This window comes from Oncorhynchus mykiss, chromosome 9, assembly GCF_013265735.2.
Source record: "Oncorhynchus mykiss isolate Arlee chromosome 9, USDA_OmykA_1.1, whole genome shotgun sequence".
Classification (NCBI taxonomy): domain Eukaryota; kingdom Metazoa; phylum Chordata; class Actinopteri; order Salmoniformes; family Salmonidae; genus Oncorhynchus; species Oncorhynchus mykiss.
Genome location: NC_048573.1, coordinates 170,616 through 187,901, shown reverse-complemented (window position 1 = coordinate 187,901; position 17,286 = coordinate 170,616). Strand labels below are relative to the sequence as shown.

The window sequence follows — 17,286 nt, the reverse complement described above, 5'->3', positions numbered from 1 at the left end:
CCACCTCCCTTTCTCCCTCTCTCTCCCCACCTCCCTTTCTCCCTCTCTCTCCCCACCTCCCTTTCTCCCTTCTCTCCCCACCTCCCTTTCTCCCTCTCGTCTCTTCCTCTCGTCTCCTCCTCTCGTCTCCTCCTGTCCTCTCCTCCTTCTCTCTCTGTAACCTACATACTGCTGTAGGAATGATGATGTGGGGGAGGGGCTGTAATCGCTTTCTGTTTCCCGTCTCACTTACTCACACCCCCCCACACCCACACACACACACACACACACACACACACACCCCCCCCCCCACACACACACACACACACACATGCACACACGAGAGGAGCACAATTCAAAAACCAAAAACAAGTGTGTATGCTTCTAAAGGCATCAACCGACCAAAGAGTGTGCTCGCTACTGCTTTCGCTTGAAAAAAACATGTAATAGTACTGTTTGTCCATTTTGAGACGCCGTAGCCAGTATACACTTCCTCCAAATAGTCAGAATCGATCTGTCTTTGATTTTGACGTTGTTGCTGAGGAGATCTAACTAAGATGTTTGGTGCAGAATCTGTTGACCAATCACAGAAGAAGGTACAAACTGGTGTGTGCCCGAACAGTGGAAAAAACCCTTATCGAAGTCCAAAACCAACAAAAATGTCATCACAATATATGAACTGTTTGGGCTGCTTTTTTCTGTGGCTAAACCAACAAGCCTCGTAATTTAAAAATTATATTTGTATTTACAGACGGCATACAAGTTTGTTATTAAGGCACATGAAAGTTCACATGTTCCAGAAGGCATTTCTGCCAAAAAATGCATTTCGATAAAAAAATATATATTTACATTCAAATGGCTCTCTTGTGAAGTCGTGACTGGCCTAGTTTCCTGAATCGGGTCACACATCTACAGTACCAGTCAAACGTTGGGACACACCTACTCATTCAAGGGTTTTTCTTTATTTTTACTATTTTCTACATTGTAGAATAATAGTGAAGACATCAAAACTATGAAATAACACATATGGAATCATGTAGTAACCAAAAAAGTGTTCAACAAAATATACTCTGTGTGTGTGTGTCTGGTTGTAATCTCTCCCAGACAAAAGCGTTCATTCAACTCAGACACTGTTCAACCAGCTAACAAGCTATTGATGCTACTATAGACTCTCTGTTCAACCAGCTAACAAGCTATTGATGCTACTACAGACTCTCTGTTCAACAAGCTAACCAGTTAATGATGTTACTAACTACACTGCTCAAAAAAATTAAGGGAACACTTAAACAACACAATGTAACTCCAAGTCAATCACACTTCTGTGAAATCAAACTGTCCACTTAGGAAGCAACACTAATTGACAATAAATTTCACATGCTGTTGTGCAAATGGAATAGACAACAGGTGGAAATTATAGGCAATTAGCAAGACACCCCCAATAAAGGAGTGGTTCTGCAGGGGGTGACCACAGACCACTTCTCAGTTCCTATGCTTCCTGGCTGATGTTTTGGTCACTTTTGAATGCTGGCGGTGCTTTCACTCTAGTGGTAGTATGAGACGGAGTCTACAACCCACACAAGTGGCTCAGGTAGTGCAGCTCATCCAGGATGGCACATCAATGCGAGCTGTGGCAAGAAGGTTTGCTGTGTCTGTCAGCGTAGTGTCCAGAGCATGGAGGCGCTACCAGGAGACACCTCATCAGGAGCATGCGCAGGCGTTGTAGGGAGGTCATACAGGCACGTGGAGGCCACACACACTACTGAGCCTCATTTTGACTTGTTTTAAGGACATTACATCAAAGTTGGATCAGCCTGTAGTGTGGTTTTCCACTTTAATTTTGTGTGTGACTCCAAATCCAGACCTCCATGGGTTGATAAATTTGATTTCCATTGATAATTTTTGTGTGATTTTGTTGTCAGCACATTCAACTATGTAAAGAAAAAAGTATTTAATAAGAATATTTCAGTCATTCAGATCTATGATCTCTATTCAACTAGCTAACCAGTTAGCATCAGGCTCTTTTCAACTGGCTAACCAGTTAGCATCAGGCTCAGTTAAACTACCCCCCCCTCTCTCTCTCTTCCCCTCTCTATCTCTTTCTCTGTTGTGGGAGTCTATTATGAGTCATCTGAGCCTTAGGCTTGTGTGTATGTGTGTGTGACCGTCAGTCCTGAAGGAAGAACATTCAACATGGCGGCAACCTCTCCTCTCATCTCTCTCTCCTCTCCTCTCTATCCTCTCTCTCTTCAAGCTCCCATCTCTCTCCTCCTCTTCCTCCCCTCCCATCTCTCTCCCTTCCCATCTTTCTCTCCTCCTCTTCCTCCCCTCCCATCTCTCTCCCTTCCCATCTTTCTCTTCTCTCTATCCTCTCTCTCCTCCCCTCCCATCGCTCTCCTCCTCTTCCTCCCCTCCCATCTCTCTCTCCTTGCCTCCCATCTCTCCCCTCCTCTTCCTCCCTCTCACCTCCCAACACTCTCTTCTCCCTCTCATCTCTCTCTCTCTCTCTCTCTCTCTCTCCTCTCTCTATCCTCCCATCTCTCTCCCCTCCTATATTTCTCTTCATCTCTCATCTCTCCTCTCTCTCCTCTCCTTCTCCCTCTCTCCTTCCTTCCCATCTCTCTCGCTCTCTCCTCTCCCCCTCCTCATCTCTCTCTCGTCTCATCTATCTTCTCGCTCTCTCCTCAGCTCCCATTTCTCTCTCATCTCCCATCTCGCTCTTCTCTCTCTCCTCCCATTTCGCTCTTCATCTCTCTCCTTCTTTCACCTCTCTCTCCTCCTCTTCTTCTCTCTAACCTCCTCCCCCTCTCTCTCTCCTCCTCTTTCTGTCTCTCCTCTTTCTGTCTCTCTCTCGCCTCCTCTTCCTCTCTCTCCTCCTCTTCCATCTCTCTCTGCTCCCATCTTTCTCTTTATCATCTCTCTCCTCCACATCTCTCTCTCCTCCTCTTCCTCTTTTTTCCTCTCTCCTCTATCTTCTCTCTCTCCTCCTCTTCCACTGCCATCCGTTCTTCTTGCTAACGTGCAATCATTGGAAAACAAACTGGACGATCTACTATTAAAACTATACTACCAATGGGACATTAAAAATTGTAATATCTTCTGTTTCAAAGAGACATGGTTGAACGATGACATGGATAAAATAGAGCTGGCTGACTTCTCAGTGCATCGGCAGAGCATCTACCTCTGGTAAGACGAGAGGCGAGGGTGTATTTGTCAATAACTGTTGGTGACGATGTCTAATATTAAAGAAGTCTCGAGGTATTGCTCGCCTGAGGTAGAATACCTCATGATAAACTGTAGACCACACTATCTACCAAGAGTGTTCTCATCTGTATTATTGGTAGTCGTCTATTTACCACCACAAACCCGATGCTGGCACTAAGACCACACTCAACCAGCTGTATAAGGTCATAAGCAAACAAGAAAATCCAGAAGCGGTGCTCCTAGTGGCCGGGGACTTTAATGCAGGCAAATTTAAATCAGTTTTACCTCATTTCTACCAGCATGTTAAATGTGCAACCAGAGGGAAAAAAACTCTGGACCACCTTTGCTCCACACACAGAGACGAGTACAAAGCTCTCCCTTGCCCTCTATTTGGCAAATCTGACCAATATTACATCCTCATGATTCCTGCTTACAAGCAAAAACTAAAGCAGGAAGTACCAGTGACTTGCTCAATACGGAAGTGGTCAGATGACGCGAATGCTAAGCTCCAGGACTCTTTTGCTAGCACAGATTGGAATATGTTCTGGGATTCTTCTGATGGCATTGAGGAGTATACCACCTCAGTCACTGGCTTCATCAACAAGTGCATCGAGGACGTCGTCCCCACAGCGACTGTACAGTGCCTTGCGAAAGTATTCGGCCCCCTTGAACTTTGCGACCTTTTGCCCCATTTCAGGCTTCAAACATAAAGATATAAAACTGTATTTTTTTGTGAAGAATCAACAACAAGTGGGACACAATCATGAAGTGGAACGACATTTATTGGATATTTCAAACTTTTTTAACAAATCAAAAACTGAAAAATTGGGCGTGCAAAATTATTCAGCCCCTTTACTTTCAGTGCAGCAAACTCTCTCCAGGAGAGATATATATCTGGTGGGGGGGATATGCAGGGTGGGGGGGATATACAGGGTGGGGGGGTGTATACACGACTGTGATTATAATCGAGAGTTATCTTGGTAGTCTATGCCGTGGACTAACCTGTATCCCCGCAAACTCGGTACCGGTGCCCCCTGTATATAGAACCCATGGTATTGTTATGTAATTTTCTTGTGTTATTTTTTATTTCACCTTTATTTAACCAGGTAGGCTAGTTGAGAACAAGTTCTCATTTACAACTGCGACCTGGCCAAGATAAAGCATAGCAGTGTGAACAGACAACACAGAGCTACATATGGAGTAAACAATCAACAAGTCAATAACACAGTAGAAAAAAAAGACATTGTGTGCACAAGGCATGAGGAGTTTTGCAGATTAACACTGGAGTGATAAATGATCAGATGGTCATGTACAGGTAGAGATACTGGTGTGCAAAAGAGCAGAAAAGTAAATAAATATAAACAGTATGGGGATGAGGTAGGTAAATTGGGTGGGCCATTTACCAATAGACTATGTACAGCTGCAGCGATCGATTAGCTGCTCAGATAGCAGATGTTTGAAGTTGGTGAGGGAGATAAAAGTCTCCAACTTCATTGATTTTTACAATTCATTCCAGTCACAGGCAGCAGAGAACAGGAACGAAAGGCGGCCAAATGAAGTGTTGGCTTTAAGGATGATCAGTGAGATACACCTGCTGGAGCGCGTGCTACAGGTGGGTGTTGCCATCGTGACCAGTGAACTGATAAGGCGGAGCTTTACCTAGCATGGACTTGTAGATGACCTGGAGCCAGTGGGTCTGGCGCCGAATATGTAGCGAGGGCCAGCCGACTAGAGCATGCAGGTCGCAGTGGTGGGTGGTATAAGGTGCTTTAGTAACAAAACGGATGGCACTGTGATAAACTGCATCCAGTTTGCTGAGTAGAGTATTGGAAGCTATTTTGTAGATGACATCGCCGAAGTCGAGGATCGGTAGGATAGTCAGTTTTACTAGGGTAAGTTTGGCGGCGTGAGTGAAGGAGGCTTTGTTGCGGAATAGAAAGCCAACTCTAGATTTGATTTTAGATTGGAGATGTTTGATATGAGTCTGGAAGGAGAGTTTACAGTCTAGCCAGACACCTAGGTACTTATAGATGTCCACATATTCTAGGTCGGAACCATCCAGGGTGGTGATGCTAGTCGGGCGTGCGGGTGCAGGCAGAGAACAGTTGAAAAGCATGCATTTGGTTTTACTAGCGTTTAAGAGCAGTTGGAGGCCACGGAAGGAGTGTTGTATGGCGTTGAAGCTCGTTTGGAGGTTAGATAGCACAGTGTCCAAGGAAGGGCCGGAAGTATACAGAATGGTGTCGTCTGCGTAGAGGTGGATCAGGGAATCGCGCGGAGCAAGAGCAACATCATTGATATATACAGAGAAAATAGTCGGCCCGAGAATTGAACCCTGTGGCACCCCCATAGAGACTGCCAGAGGACCGGACAACAGGCCCTCCGATTTGACACACTGAACTCTGTCTGCAAAGTAGTTGGTGAACCAGGCAAGGCAGTCATTAGAAAAACCGAGGCTGCCGATAAGAATATGGTGATTGACAGAGTCAAAAGCCTTGGCCAGGTCGATGAAGACGGCTGCACAGTACTGTCTTTTATCGATGGCGGTTATGATATCGTTTAGGACCTTGAGCGTGGCTGTGGTGCACCCGTGACCGGCTCAGAAACCAGATTGCACAGCGGAGAAGGTACGGTGGGATTCGAGATGGTCAGTGACCTGTTTGTTGACTTGGCTTTCGAAGACCTTAGATAGGCAGGACAGGATGGATATAGGTCTGTAACAGTTTGGGTCCAGGGTGTCTCCCCCTTTGAAGAGGGGGATGACTGCGGCAGCTTTCCAATCCTTGGGGATCTCAGACGATATGAAAGAGAGGTTGAACAGGCTGGCAATTGGGATTGCGACAATGGCGGCGGATAGTTTCAGAAATAGAGGGTCCAGATTGTCAAGCCCAGCTGATTTGTACGGGTCCAGGTTTTGCAGCTCTTTCAGAACATCTGCTATCTGGATTTGGGTAAAGGAGAACCTGGAGAGGCTTGGGCGAGTAGCTGCGGGGGAGGGCGGAGCTGTTGGCCGAGGTTGGAGTAGCCAGGAGGAAGGCATGGCCAGCCGTTGAGAAATGCTTGTTCAAGTTTTCGATAATCATGGTTTTATCGGTGGTGACCGTGTTACCTAGCCTCAGTGCAGTGGGCAGCTGGGAGCAGGTGCTCTTGTTCTCCATGGACTTTACAGTGTCCCAGAACTTTTTGGAGTTAGAGCTACAGGATGCAAATTTCTGCCTGAAGAAGCTGGCCTTGGCTTTCCTGACTAACTGCGTGTATTGGTTCCTGACTTCCCTGAACAGTTGCATATCGTGGGGACTATTCGATGCTATTGCAGTCCGCCACAGGATGTTTTTTGTGCTGGTCGAGGGCAGTCAGGTCTGGAGTGAACCAAGGGCTATATCTGTTCTTAGTTCTGCATATTTTGAACGGAGCATGCTTATCTAAAATGGAGAGGAAGTTACTTTTAAAGAATGACCAGGCATCCTCGAATGACGGAATGAGGTCAATATCCTTCCAGGATACCCGGGCCAGGTCGATTAGAAAGGCCTGCTCGCAGAAGTGTTTTAGGGAGCGTTTGACAGTGATGAGAGGTGGTCGTTTGACTGCGGATTCGTAGCGGATACAGGCAATGAGGCAGTGATCGCTGAAATCCTGGTTGAAGACAGCGGAGGTGTACTTGGAGGGCAAGTTGGTCAGGATGATATCTATGAGGGTGCCCATGTTTATGTAATTACGGTTGTACCTGGTGGGTTCCTTGATAATTTGTGTGAGATTGAGGGCATCTAGCTTAGATTGTAGGACTGCCGGGGTGTTAAGCATATCCCAGTTTAGGTCACCTAACAGAACAAGCTCTGAAGCTAGATGGGGGGCGATCAATTCACAAATGGTGTCCAGGGCACAGCTGGGAGCTGAGGGGGGTTGGTAGCAGGTGGCAACAGTGAGAGACTTATTTCTGGAGAGAGTAAAACCAGTTGCACTTAGCCATCCCGGATCCGGGATTGTGAATACAGACTCAAGCTCATTACCATAACGCAACGTTAACTATTCATGAAAATCGCAAATTAAATGAAATAAATATGCTAGCTCTCAAGCTTAGCCTTTTGTTAACAACACTGTCATCTCAGATTTTCTATGCTTCTCAACCATAGGAAAACAATCATTTGTGTAACAGTTGCTAGCTAGCGTAGCATTTAGCGTTAGCATTAGCGTTAGCATTCAGCACGCAACATTTTCACAAAAACCAGAAAAGCATTCAAATAAAATAATTGACCTTTGAAGAACTTCAGATGTTTTCAATGAGGAGACTGTTAGATAGCAAATGTTCAGTTTTTCCTGAAAGATTATTTGTTTAGGAGAAATCGCTCCATTTGGTGCGTCACGTTTGGCTACCAAAAGAAACCGAAAATCCAGTCATCAAAACGCCGAACTTTTTTCCAAATTAACGCCATAATATCGACTGAAACATGGCAAACGTTGTTTAGAACCAATCCTCAAGGTGTTTTTCACATATCTCTTCGATGATTTATCATTCGTGGAAGTGTGCTTTCTGTCCTGAATCCCAGGAGGAAATGACCGCAACTGAAGATTACGCACCAATTTAGACAAAGGACACCGGGCGGACCCCTGGAAAATGTAGTCTCTTATGGCCAATCTTCCAATGATATGCCTACAAATACGTCACAATGCTGCAGACATCTTGAAGAAACGACAGAAAGCGCAGGCTCGTTCCTGGTGCATCCACAGCCATATAAGGAGACATTGGAAAACAGAGCTTCAGAAATTCTGCTAATTTCCTGTTTGAAGTTTCATCTTGGTTTCGCCTGTAGCATGAGTTCTGTGGCACTCACAGATAATATCTTTGCAGTTTTGGAAACGTTAGACTGTTTTCTTTCCAAAGCTGTCAATTATATGCATAGTCGAGCATCTTTTCGTGACAAAATATTGCGCTTAAAACGGGCACGTTTTTTTATCCAATAATGAAATAGCGCCCCCATAGACTCAACAGGTTAAAATTAGTAGTTCGAACTGTTTGGGTATGGACCTGGAAAGTATGACATTACTTTGCAGGCTATCTCTGCAGTAGACTGCAACTCCTCCCCCTTTGGCAGTTAATCTTGACGGAAAATGTTATAGTTAGGTATGGAAATCTCAGAATCTTTGGTGGCCTTCCTAAGCCAGGATTCAGACACGGCAAGGACATCAGGGTTAGCAGAGGGTGCTAAAGCAGTGAGTAAAACAAACTGAGGGAGGAGGCTTCTGATGTTGACATGCATGAAACCAAGGCTTTTTCGATCACAGAAGTCAACGAATGAGAGTGCCTGGGGACATGCAGGGCCTGGGTTTAACTCCACATCACCCGCGGAACAGAGGTGGAGTAGTATGAGGGTGCGGCTAAAGGCTATCAAAACTGGTCGCCTAGAGCGTTGGGGACAAAGAATAAAAGGAGCATATTTCTGGGCATGGTAGAATATATTCAGGGCATAATGTGCAGACAGGGGTATGGTGGGGTGCGGGTACAGCGGAGGTAAGCCCAGGCACTGGGTGATGATAAGAGAGGTTGTATCTCTGGACATGCTGGTTGTAATGGGTGAGGTCACCGCATGTGTGGGAGGTGGGACAAAGGAGGTATCAGAGGTATGAAGAGTGGAACTAGGGGCTCCATTGTAAACTAAAACAATGATAACTACCATAAACAACAGTATACAAGGCATATTGACATTTGAGAGAGACACAGCGAGGCATACAGTAATCGCAGGTGTTGATTGGGAGAGCTAGCTAAAACAGCAGGTGAGACAACAACAGCTAACCAGCTAGCACAACAACAGCAGGTAAAATGGCGTTGACTAGGCAGAGAGGGTTGGATTAACTACACACAGAGCCTGAGTGCGGCTGGGGCCGACAGACAAAAACATAAACAAACAGAATGGAGTACCGCGATTAATGGACAGTCTAGCAGGCATCAGCTACATAGCCAAGTGATCAGTGTCCAGCAGGCATCAGCTATGTAGTCAAGTTTACAGCCAGGATCCGGTGGAGTATTGGGCTCTAGCCGTGTATGAGTGGGGTTCGGGTGAACAGCTGAGTAGCCCGGGAAGTGTGCCTCAGGGATAGCTTCGGTACTGCGTGCAAGCTAGCTGTGAAGATCAGAAGTAGTGGTCCAGGGATTACGGCAGGAATCCGGCGTTGTTGTGGAGAGACAGTTATCCAGACTAAAAAAAACTGGCTGACTGTGCAGATGGTAAAAGCCGCTAGCAGTGGCTAACAATGACTTAATAGCTTGTAAGCTAGTATGCTGGTTAGCTTCTGGAGGTTCTTGAATGTGTTCTAAAAATTAAACATAATAGCGATTCCGTATCACATTGGGTGAGGTTACCCGAAGGTATAATCGAATTAAAAATCGAAAAGAGATTGAAAATAAATATGGGTCCGGTGAGTGGATTTTAATTGTATTACTTTTTTTTTACCATAGTTTATTTAGTAAATATTTTATTAACTATATTTCTTGAACTGCATTGTTGGTTAAGGGCTGGTCAGTCAGCATTTCACTGTGAGGTCTACACCTGTTGGTTAAGGGCTGGTCAGTCAGCATTTCACTGTGAGGTCTACACCTGTTGGTTAAGGGCTGGTCAGTCAGCATTTCACTGTGAGGTCTACACCTGTTGGTTAAGGGCTGGTCAGTCAGTATTTCACTGTGAGGTCTACACCTGTTGGTTAAGGGCTGGTCAGTCAGTATTTCACTGTGAGGTCTACACCTGTTGGTTAAGGGCTGGTCAGTCAGTATTTCACTGTGAGGTCTACACCTGTTGGTTAAGGGCTGGTCAGTCAGCATTTCACTGTGAGGTCTACACCTGTTGGTTAAGGGCTTGTCAGTCAGTATTTCACTGTGAGGTCTACACCTGTTGGTTAAGGGCTGGTCAGTCAGCATTTCACTGTGAGGTCTACACCTGTTGGTTAAGGGCTAGTCAGTCAGCATTTCACTGTGAGGTCTACACCTGTTGGTTAAGGGCTGGTCAGTCAGCATTTCACTGTGAGGTCTACACCTGTTGGTTAAGGGCTGGTCAGTCAGCATTTCACTGTGAGCTCTACACCTGTTGGTTAAGGACTGGTCATTAACCATTTCACTGTGAGGTCTACACCTGTTGGTTAAGGACTGGTCATTAACCATTTCACTGTGAGGTCTACACCTGTTGGTTAAGGGCTGGTCAGTCAGCATTTCACTGTGAGCTCTACACCTGTTGGTTAAGGACTGGTCATTAACCATTTCACTGTGAGGTCTACACCTGTTGGTTAAGGACTGGTCATTAACCATTTCACTGTGAGGATCATTCTGATCCTGTGTCCAGTACCTCTCCTGAATGCATTCTGATCCTGTGTCCAGTACCTCTCCTGAATGCATTCTGATCCTGTGTCCAGTACCTCTCCTGAATGCATTCTGATCCTGTGTCCAGTACCTCTCCTGAATGCATTCTGATCCTGTGTCCAGTACCTCTCCTGAATGCATTCTGATCCTGATTAATCATTTCAGATGGTTTATTTAGAATGCTGCTTTCTGTTTGCTCTCTCATCCTCTCCTCCCTCTCATCCTCTCCTCCCTCTCCTCTCTCATCCTCCCTCCCTCCCATCCTCTCCTCCTTCTCATCCTCTCCTCCCTCTCATCCTCTCCTCCCTCTCATCCTCCCTCCCTCTCATCCTCTCCTCCCTCTCATCCTCTCCTCCCTCTCGCCCTCCCTCTCATCTTCCCTCTCATCCTCCCTCTCATCCTCCCTCCCTCTCATCCTCCCTCTCATCCTCTCCTCCCTCCCCCTCATCCTCTCCTCCCTCTCACCCTCCCTCTCATCCTCCCTCCCTCTCATCCTCCCTGCCTCTCATCCTCTCCTCCCTCTCAGCCTCCCTCCCTCTCATCCTCCCTGCCTCTCATCCTCTCCTCCCTCTCAGCCTCCCTCCCTCTCATCCTCTCCTCCCTCTCATCCGCCCTCCCTCTCATCCCCCTCCCTCTCATCCGGCCTCCATCTCGCCCTCCTCTTTAGAATAAAGATTATACATGGATTATACAGAGTCATACCAAGAACAACCCTCACGCAAGGGTGTGTGTGTTTGTAGAGAACAGAACAGATACTGGACTGTATTCCGTGTTCTGTATTCTATTTTCTGTGTTCTATGTTCTATATTTTGTGTTCTGTGTTCTCGATTATGAGTTCTGTGTTCTGTTCTGTGTTCTACATTCTATATTCTGAGTTCTATGTTCTGTGTTCAATGTTCTATATTCTGAGTTCTATATTCTGAGTTCTATGTTCTATGTTCTACATTCTGAGTTCTATGATCTATGTTCTATATTCTGAGTTCTATGTTCTGTGTTCTATATTCTGAGTTCTATGTTCTGTGTTCTATGTTCTATATTCTGAGTTCTATATTCTGTGTTCTATGTTCTGTGTTCTAGATTCTGAGTTCTGTGTTATGTTCTATATTCTATGTTCTGTGTTCTGAGTTCTATATTCTGAGTTCTATATTCTGAGTTCTATATTATGTGTTCTATGTTTTGTGTTCTATATTCCGTCCAGCAGCAGACGCTCAGCAGCCAGATTAAACAGACGAATCAAATTCTACTTTAATCCAGATTAGACTAGTCATCACATACACTCTCTCTCTATCTATCTCTCTCTCTCTCTCTCTCTCTCTCTCTCTCTCTCTCTGTCCTCATTCTCCCTCTCTCTCTCTGTCCTCTATCTCTCTCTCTCTCTGCCCTCTCTCTCTCCACCCCACTCCCTCTGTCCTTTCTCTCTACCCCCCTCTCTCTCTGTCCTCTATCTCTCACTCTCCCCTCTCTCCCCCCCACTCTCTCTGTCCTTTCTCTCTACCCCCCTCTCTCTCTGTCCTCTCTCTCTCTCTCCCCCCTCTCTCTCTGTCCTTTCTTTCTACCCCCCCTCTCTCTCTGTCCTCTTTCTCTCTCTGTCCTCTCTCTCTGTCCTTTCTTTCTACCCCCCCCCTCTCTCTGTCCTCTATCTCTCTCTCTGTCCTCTTTCTCTCTCCCCCTCTCTCTCTATCCTTTCTTTCTACCCCCCTCTCTCTCTGTCCTCTATCTCTCCTCTCCCCCCTCTGTAACCCTCCTCTAGTACAGATTGAGCAGAATGACAGCATCCTCATCAGATCAGCCTGTATGTGTGTGTGTCCCACCTGTGAGTGTGTGAGGAGCGTCCCTCAACTAGAGCTGTTATGGTGACCACCATACCGGCGGTTACGAGTCATGGTAATTAGGCTCTGGTAATCAAGCTCTGATGCTGCTGCTGGTCATTAGTAACCTACCAAACTTGCTAACTGCCTGGTACTCAGCACTCTATTGTCCCTCTAATCACTCTGACATCAATACAAATCTAATTGGAAAACTAATCAAACACTTCATGAGAGCTCATGAGCTCATGTTGACCAACATTTCTATAGGCTATGTAAATGCGGGAGAAAACAGAGTGATGGCCTCTAATAAAAAGAGGAGGATCCCATCAGCTATCTATAGGCTATGCCTACTATATTTATTTCTCAACTTTGCTAATATTAAGCACATTGCTTCTCTTTACAACAGGAGTATAGCCTACCTGGCTGGCAGGAAAATGAACCATGAGAAAATAAACCTTCATTCACTATTTAAGTGCATAGATGACATCTATTTTGCACCTGTTTCGAAACTGGTGCATAATAATGGTCCATTCTCACCTCATGTAGCCTAGCCCATAGTCCTATAAGGTTAGTATCACACCTCATGTAGCCTAGTCCATAGTCCTATAAGGTTAGTATCACACCTCATGTAGTCTAGCCCATAGTCCTATAAGGTTAGTATCACACCTCATGTAGCCTAGTCCATAGTCCTATAAGGTTAGTATCACACCTCATGTAGTCTAGCCCATAGTCCTATAAGGTTAGTATCACACCTCATGTAGTCTAGCCCATAGTCCTATATGTTTTAATAAGGTTAGTATCACACCTCATGTAGCCTAGCCCATAGTCCTATATGTTTTAATAAGGTTAGTATCACACCTCATGTAGCCTAGCCCATAGTCCTATAAGGTTAGTATCACACCTCATGTAGCCTAGCCCATAGTCATATAAGGTTAGTATCACACCTCATGTAGCCTAGCCCATAGTCATATAAGGTTAGTATCACACCTCATGTAGTCTAGCCCATAGTCCTATAAGGTTAGTATCACACCTCATGTAGCCTAGTCCATAGTCCTATAAGGTTAGTATCACACCTCATGTAGTCTAGCCCATAGTCCTATAAGGTTAGTATCACACCTCATGTAACCTAGCCCATAGTCCTATAAGGTTAGTATCACACCTCATGTAGTCTAGCCCATAGTCCTATAAGGTTAGTATCACACCTCATGTAGTCTAGCCCATAGTCCTATATGTTTTAATAAGGTTAGTATCACACCTCATGTAGTCTAGCCCATAGTACTATAAGGTTAGTATCACACCTCATGTAGCCTAGCCCATAGTCCTATAAGGTTAGTATCACACATCATGTAGTCTAGCCCATAGTCCTATAAGGTTAGTATCACACCTCATGTAGCCTAGTCCATAGTCCTATAAGGTTAGTATCACACCTCATGTAGTCTAGCCCATAGTCCTATAAGGTTAGTATCACACCTCATGTAGTCTAGCCCATAGTCCTATAAGGTTAGTATCACACCTCATGTAACCTAGCCCATAGTCCTATAAGGTTAGTATCACACCTCATGTAGTCTAGTCCATAGTCCTATAAGGTTAGTATCACACCTCATGTAACCTAGCCCATAGTCCTATAAGGTTAGTATCACACCTCATGTAACCTAGTCCATAGTCCTATAAGGTTAGTATCACACCTCATGTAGCCTATAGTCCTATATGTTTCAATAAGGTTAGTATCACACCTCATGTAGTCTAGTCCATAGTCCTATAAGGTTAGTATCACACCTCATGAAGTCTAGTCCATAGTCCTATAAGGTTAGTATCACACCTAATGTAGACTAGCCCATAGTCCTATAAGGTTAGTATCACACCTCATGTAGCCTATAGTCCTATATGTTTTAATAAGGTTAGTATCACACCTCATGTAGTCTAGCCCATAGTCTTATAAGGTTAGTATCACACCTCATGTACTCTAGCCCATAGTCCTATAAGGTTCATATCACACCTCATGTAGTCTAGCCCATAGTCCTATAAGGTTAGTATCACACCTCATGTAGTCTAGCCCATAGTACTATAAGGTTAGTATCACACCTCATGTAGTCTAGCCCATAGTCCTATATGTTTGAATAAGTTTAGTATTAAATAAGTATTTCTAATGAAGCACATTAATCCTCTTTACACTGGGTACAGAGCCTAACTACACAGGAGGAGCTTGAGTTTCCAGTTTGGGGAAGATCATTTTCACCATAAAATGCACCTTTATAATAAACCATTACATGCACACGCACTCACTTTTGAGAATTATGTTTTCCCATGAATTGATTGATTTTGGAACATTTGCGCTTATAGTCCACTGCCGTGTGCGCATTGCTGCGCTCATAACGTGAAGAAATAGCCTCATAGTATGTTCACATTTTAAGCTAAAAGTTCTGCTATTACCTCATTGCTTGTCAAAGTGTTTTTAATGCAAGTGGTTGTATTAATTTTGGATCTATCGCATCCCACAAATGTCCCAGAGTATGTTCGCAAAATGTATTTCTGGTACAGAAGGACAAGTTGACCAATAGAATAGGACATAGATAGTAGACTGACATAGGCTAGTGTTTCGTGCACCACCCTATGGGACTCCTGATCACGGCCGGTTGTGACACAGCCCGGGATCATACCAGGGTCTGTCGTGACGCCTCTAGCACTGAGATGCAGTGCTTTAGACCGCTGCGCCACTCGGGAGCCATAACATCAGGACAACTCAGAGTATGCTATTCTGTTCTTCTGAAATAGACCACATTTTCTTCATATCATGTTTCTTTAGACCTGTCTAAAATAAATAATGGATTTATTGTGATGTGTAGGCTATATTACATGGATTTATTGTGATGGTGTAGGCTATATTACATGGATTTATTGTGATGGTGTAGGCTATATTACATGGATTTATTGTGATGGTGTAGACTATATTACATGGATTTATTGTGATGGTGTAGACTATATTACATGGATTTATTGTGATGGTGTAGGCTATATTACATGGATTTATTGTGATGGTGTAGGCTATATTACATGGATTTATTGTGATGGTGTAGACTATATTACATGGATTTATTGTGATGGTGTAGACTATATTACATGGATTTATTGTGATGGTGTAGACTATATTACATGGATTTATTGTGATGGTGTAGGCTATATTACATGGATTTATTGTGATGGTGTAGACTATATTACATGGATTTATTGTGATGGTGTAGGCTATATTACATGGATTTATTGTGATGGTGTAGACTATATTACATGGATTTATTGTGATGGTGTAGACTATATTACATGGATTTATTGTGATGGTGTAGACTATATTACATGGATTTATTGTGATGGTGTAGACTATATTACATGGATTTATTGTGATGGTGTAGACTATATTACATGGATTTATTAGTCTTTTTTAAACGTAGACGTTCCAAAGGTCTTCATCAGTGGCTTGTAGGCTGTGTGGAAGATGCGAAAGGTGTTTATGTTCATTAACGGTCAATTACCATGAGACCGGCAGTTATTTGCTTGTAATTACAGCCACAGCCTTAAACACACAACACACATCATATAATGTCAGCCTACTGGACTGAAAGGAGGGGGGCTACTCGCATGAAGGATCACTGGACAGATTCAAACCATCTGAGAGAGAGAGAGAGAGAGAGAGAGAGAGAGAGAGACAGAGAGAGAGAGAGACATAGAGAGAGAGAGAGAGAGAGAGAGAGAGAGAGAGAGACAGAGACAGAGACAGAGAGAGAGAGACAGAGACAGAGAGAGAGAGAGAGAGAGAGAGAGAGGGAGAGACAGAGAGAGAGAGACTGACTGACCCCAGCTGCTTGCGGTCCGGCCCAGGAACTCGTGTGTCCGAGGGTTCCAGAAGTATGGCTCCTTGACTCCGGTGTCCACGCGCTCATCTTCCTTGTTGTTCATGGTGCCCGTTGCGTATCGTGCGGCAGTTTGTACTCGGTATCAACTAAAAATGAGGATTCTGGCTGTCTGGCGCGGTAAAATGAGATGTCCCGATAATGACCGTTATCTGTCTGTCTAGTCCGGTAAAATGCGCGAGGTGTTTCAGAATAAATGCTAGGGTTTTCAATCCACCGGTGATGACGACAGGTGCTATAGTCTATCGATAGAAGACTAATCTACAGTCACAGACGATGCGAGACTGACTGTTCTGTTCTACTGCGGCGCGACGATACTGCGGTAAAACGGGCTCGAGCCTGGATACATGTCCACGTCATAATCAGCCCCTGCTCTCCGCCAATAGGACACATCTATCCCATCTGGCCCCACCCCTACTACCCTCCATTATAACCTCAACAACCTGTGTGTGTGGACCTGAAATGATAAACAGAATGACAGTTTGGCCACAGAAGACAGACTGCATTTCAACGTGTGGATAGAGAGATGGAGAGAGAGATGGAGAGATGGAGAGAAAGATAGAGAGTGAGAGATGGAGAGAGAGATGAAAAGGTGGAGAGAGAATGAGAGAGAGAAAGATGGAGAGTGAGAGATGGAGAGAGAGAGATGGAGGGAGAAGTGGAGGGAGAGAGATTGAGAGAGAGATGGAGGGAGAGATGGAGAGAGAGAGAGAGATGGAGAGAGAGTTGGAGAGAAAGATGGAGAGAGAGAGAAATGGAGAGATGGAGAGAGATAGAGAGATGGAGAGGTGGAGAGAGATAAAGAGATGGAGAGAGGAGTGTTTCAGAGGCCGCTGTATCTCCAATTCTGGCTGCAGGCTACAAGCTTTGTACCAGAACACAAACGGTTATCTGTAATGGAGGTGTCCAGTGGATTCTGTGGTCTGTGTGCTCCCTCTGGTGGATCCTGAGAGAGACTGCAGCACACCAGACTTGATAGATGGCAACACTACTAATACTACTGCAGCGCCACAGATTCCAGGGGCCTCATTTTCACAGAGTACACAACACATTA

At 44.8% G+C, this 17,286-nt stretch overlaps 1 protein-coding gene across 1 annotated transcript in view; it reads right to left on the bottom strand.

The window, feature by feature from the left end:
• The window catches only part of atp1b2a (ATPase Na+/K+ transporting subunit beta 2a), a 124,437-nt gene extending 107,862 nt beyond the window's left edge, over positions 1–16,575 (bottom strand). The window contains exon 1 of the mRNA XM_036986989.1: positions 16,176–16,575. Coding sequence (XP_036842884.1) covers positions 16,176–16,278 — 103 coding nt within the window. The 5' untranslated portion in view covers positions 16,279–16,575. The remainder of the gene's footprint in view (positions 1–16,175) is intronic.
• Positions 16,576–17,286: the final 711 nt, after the last annotated feature.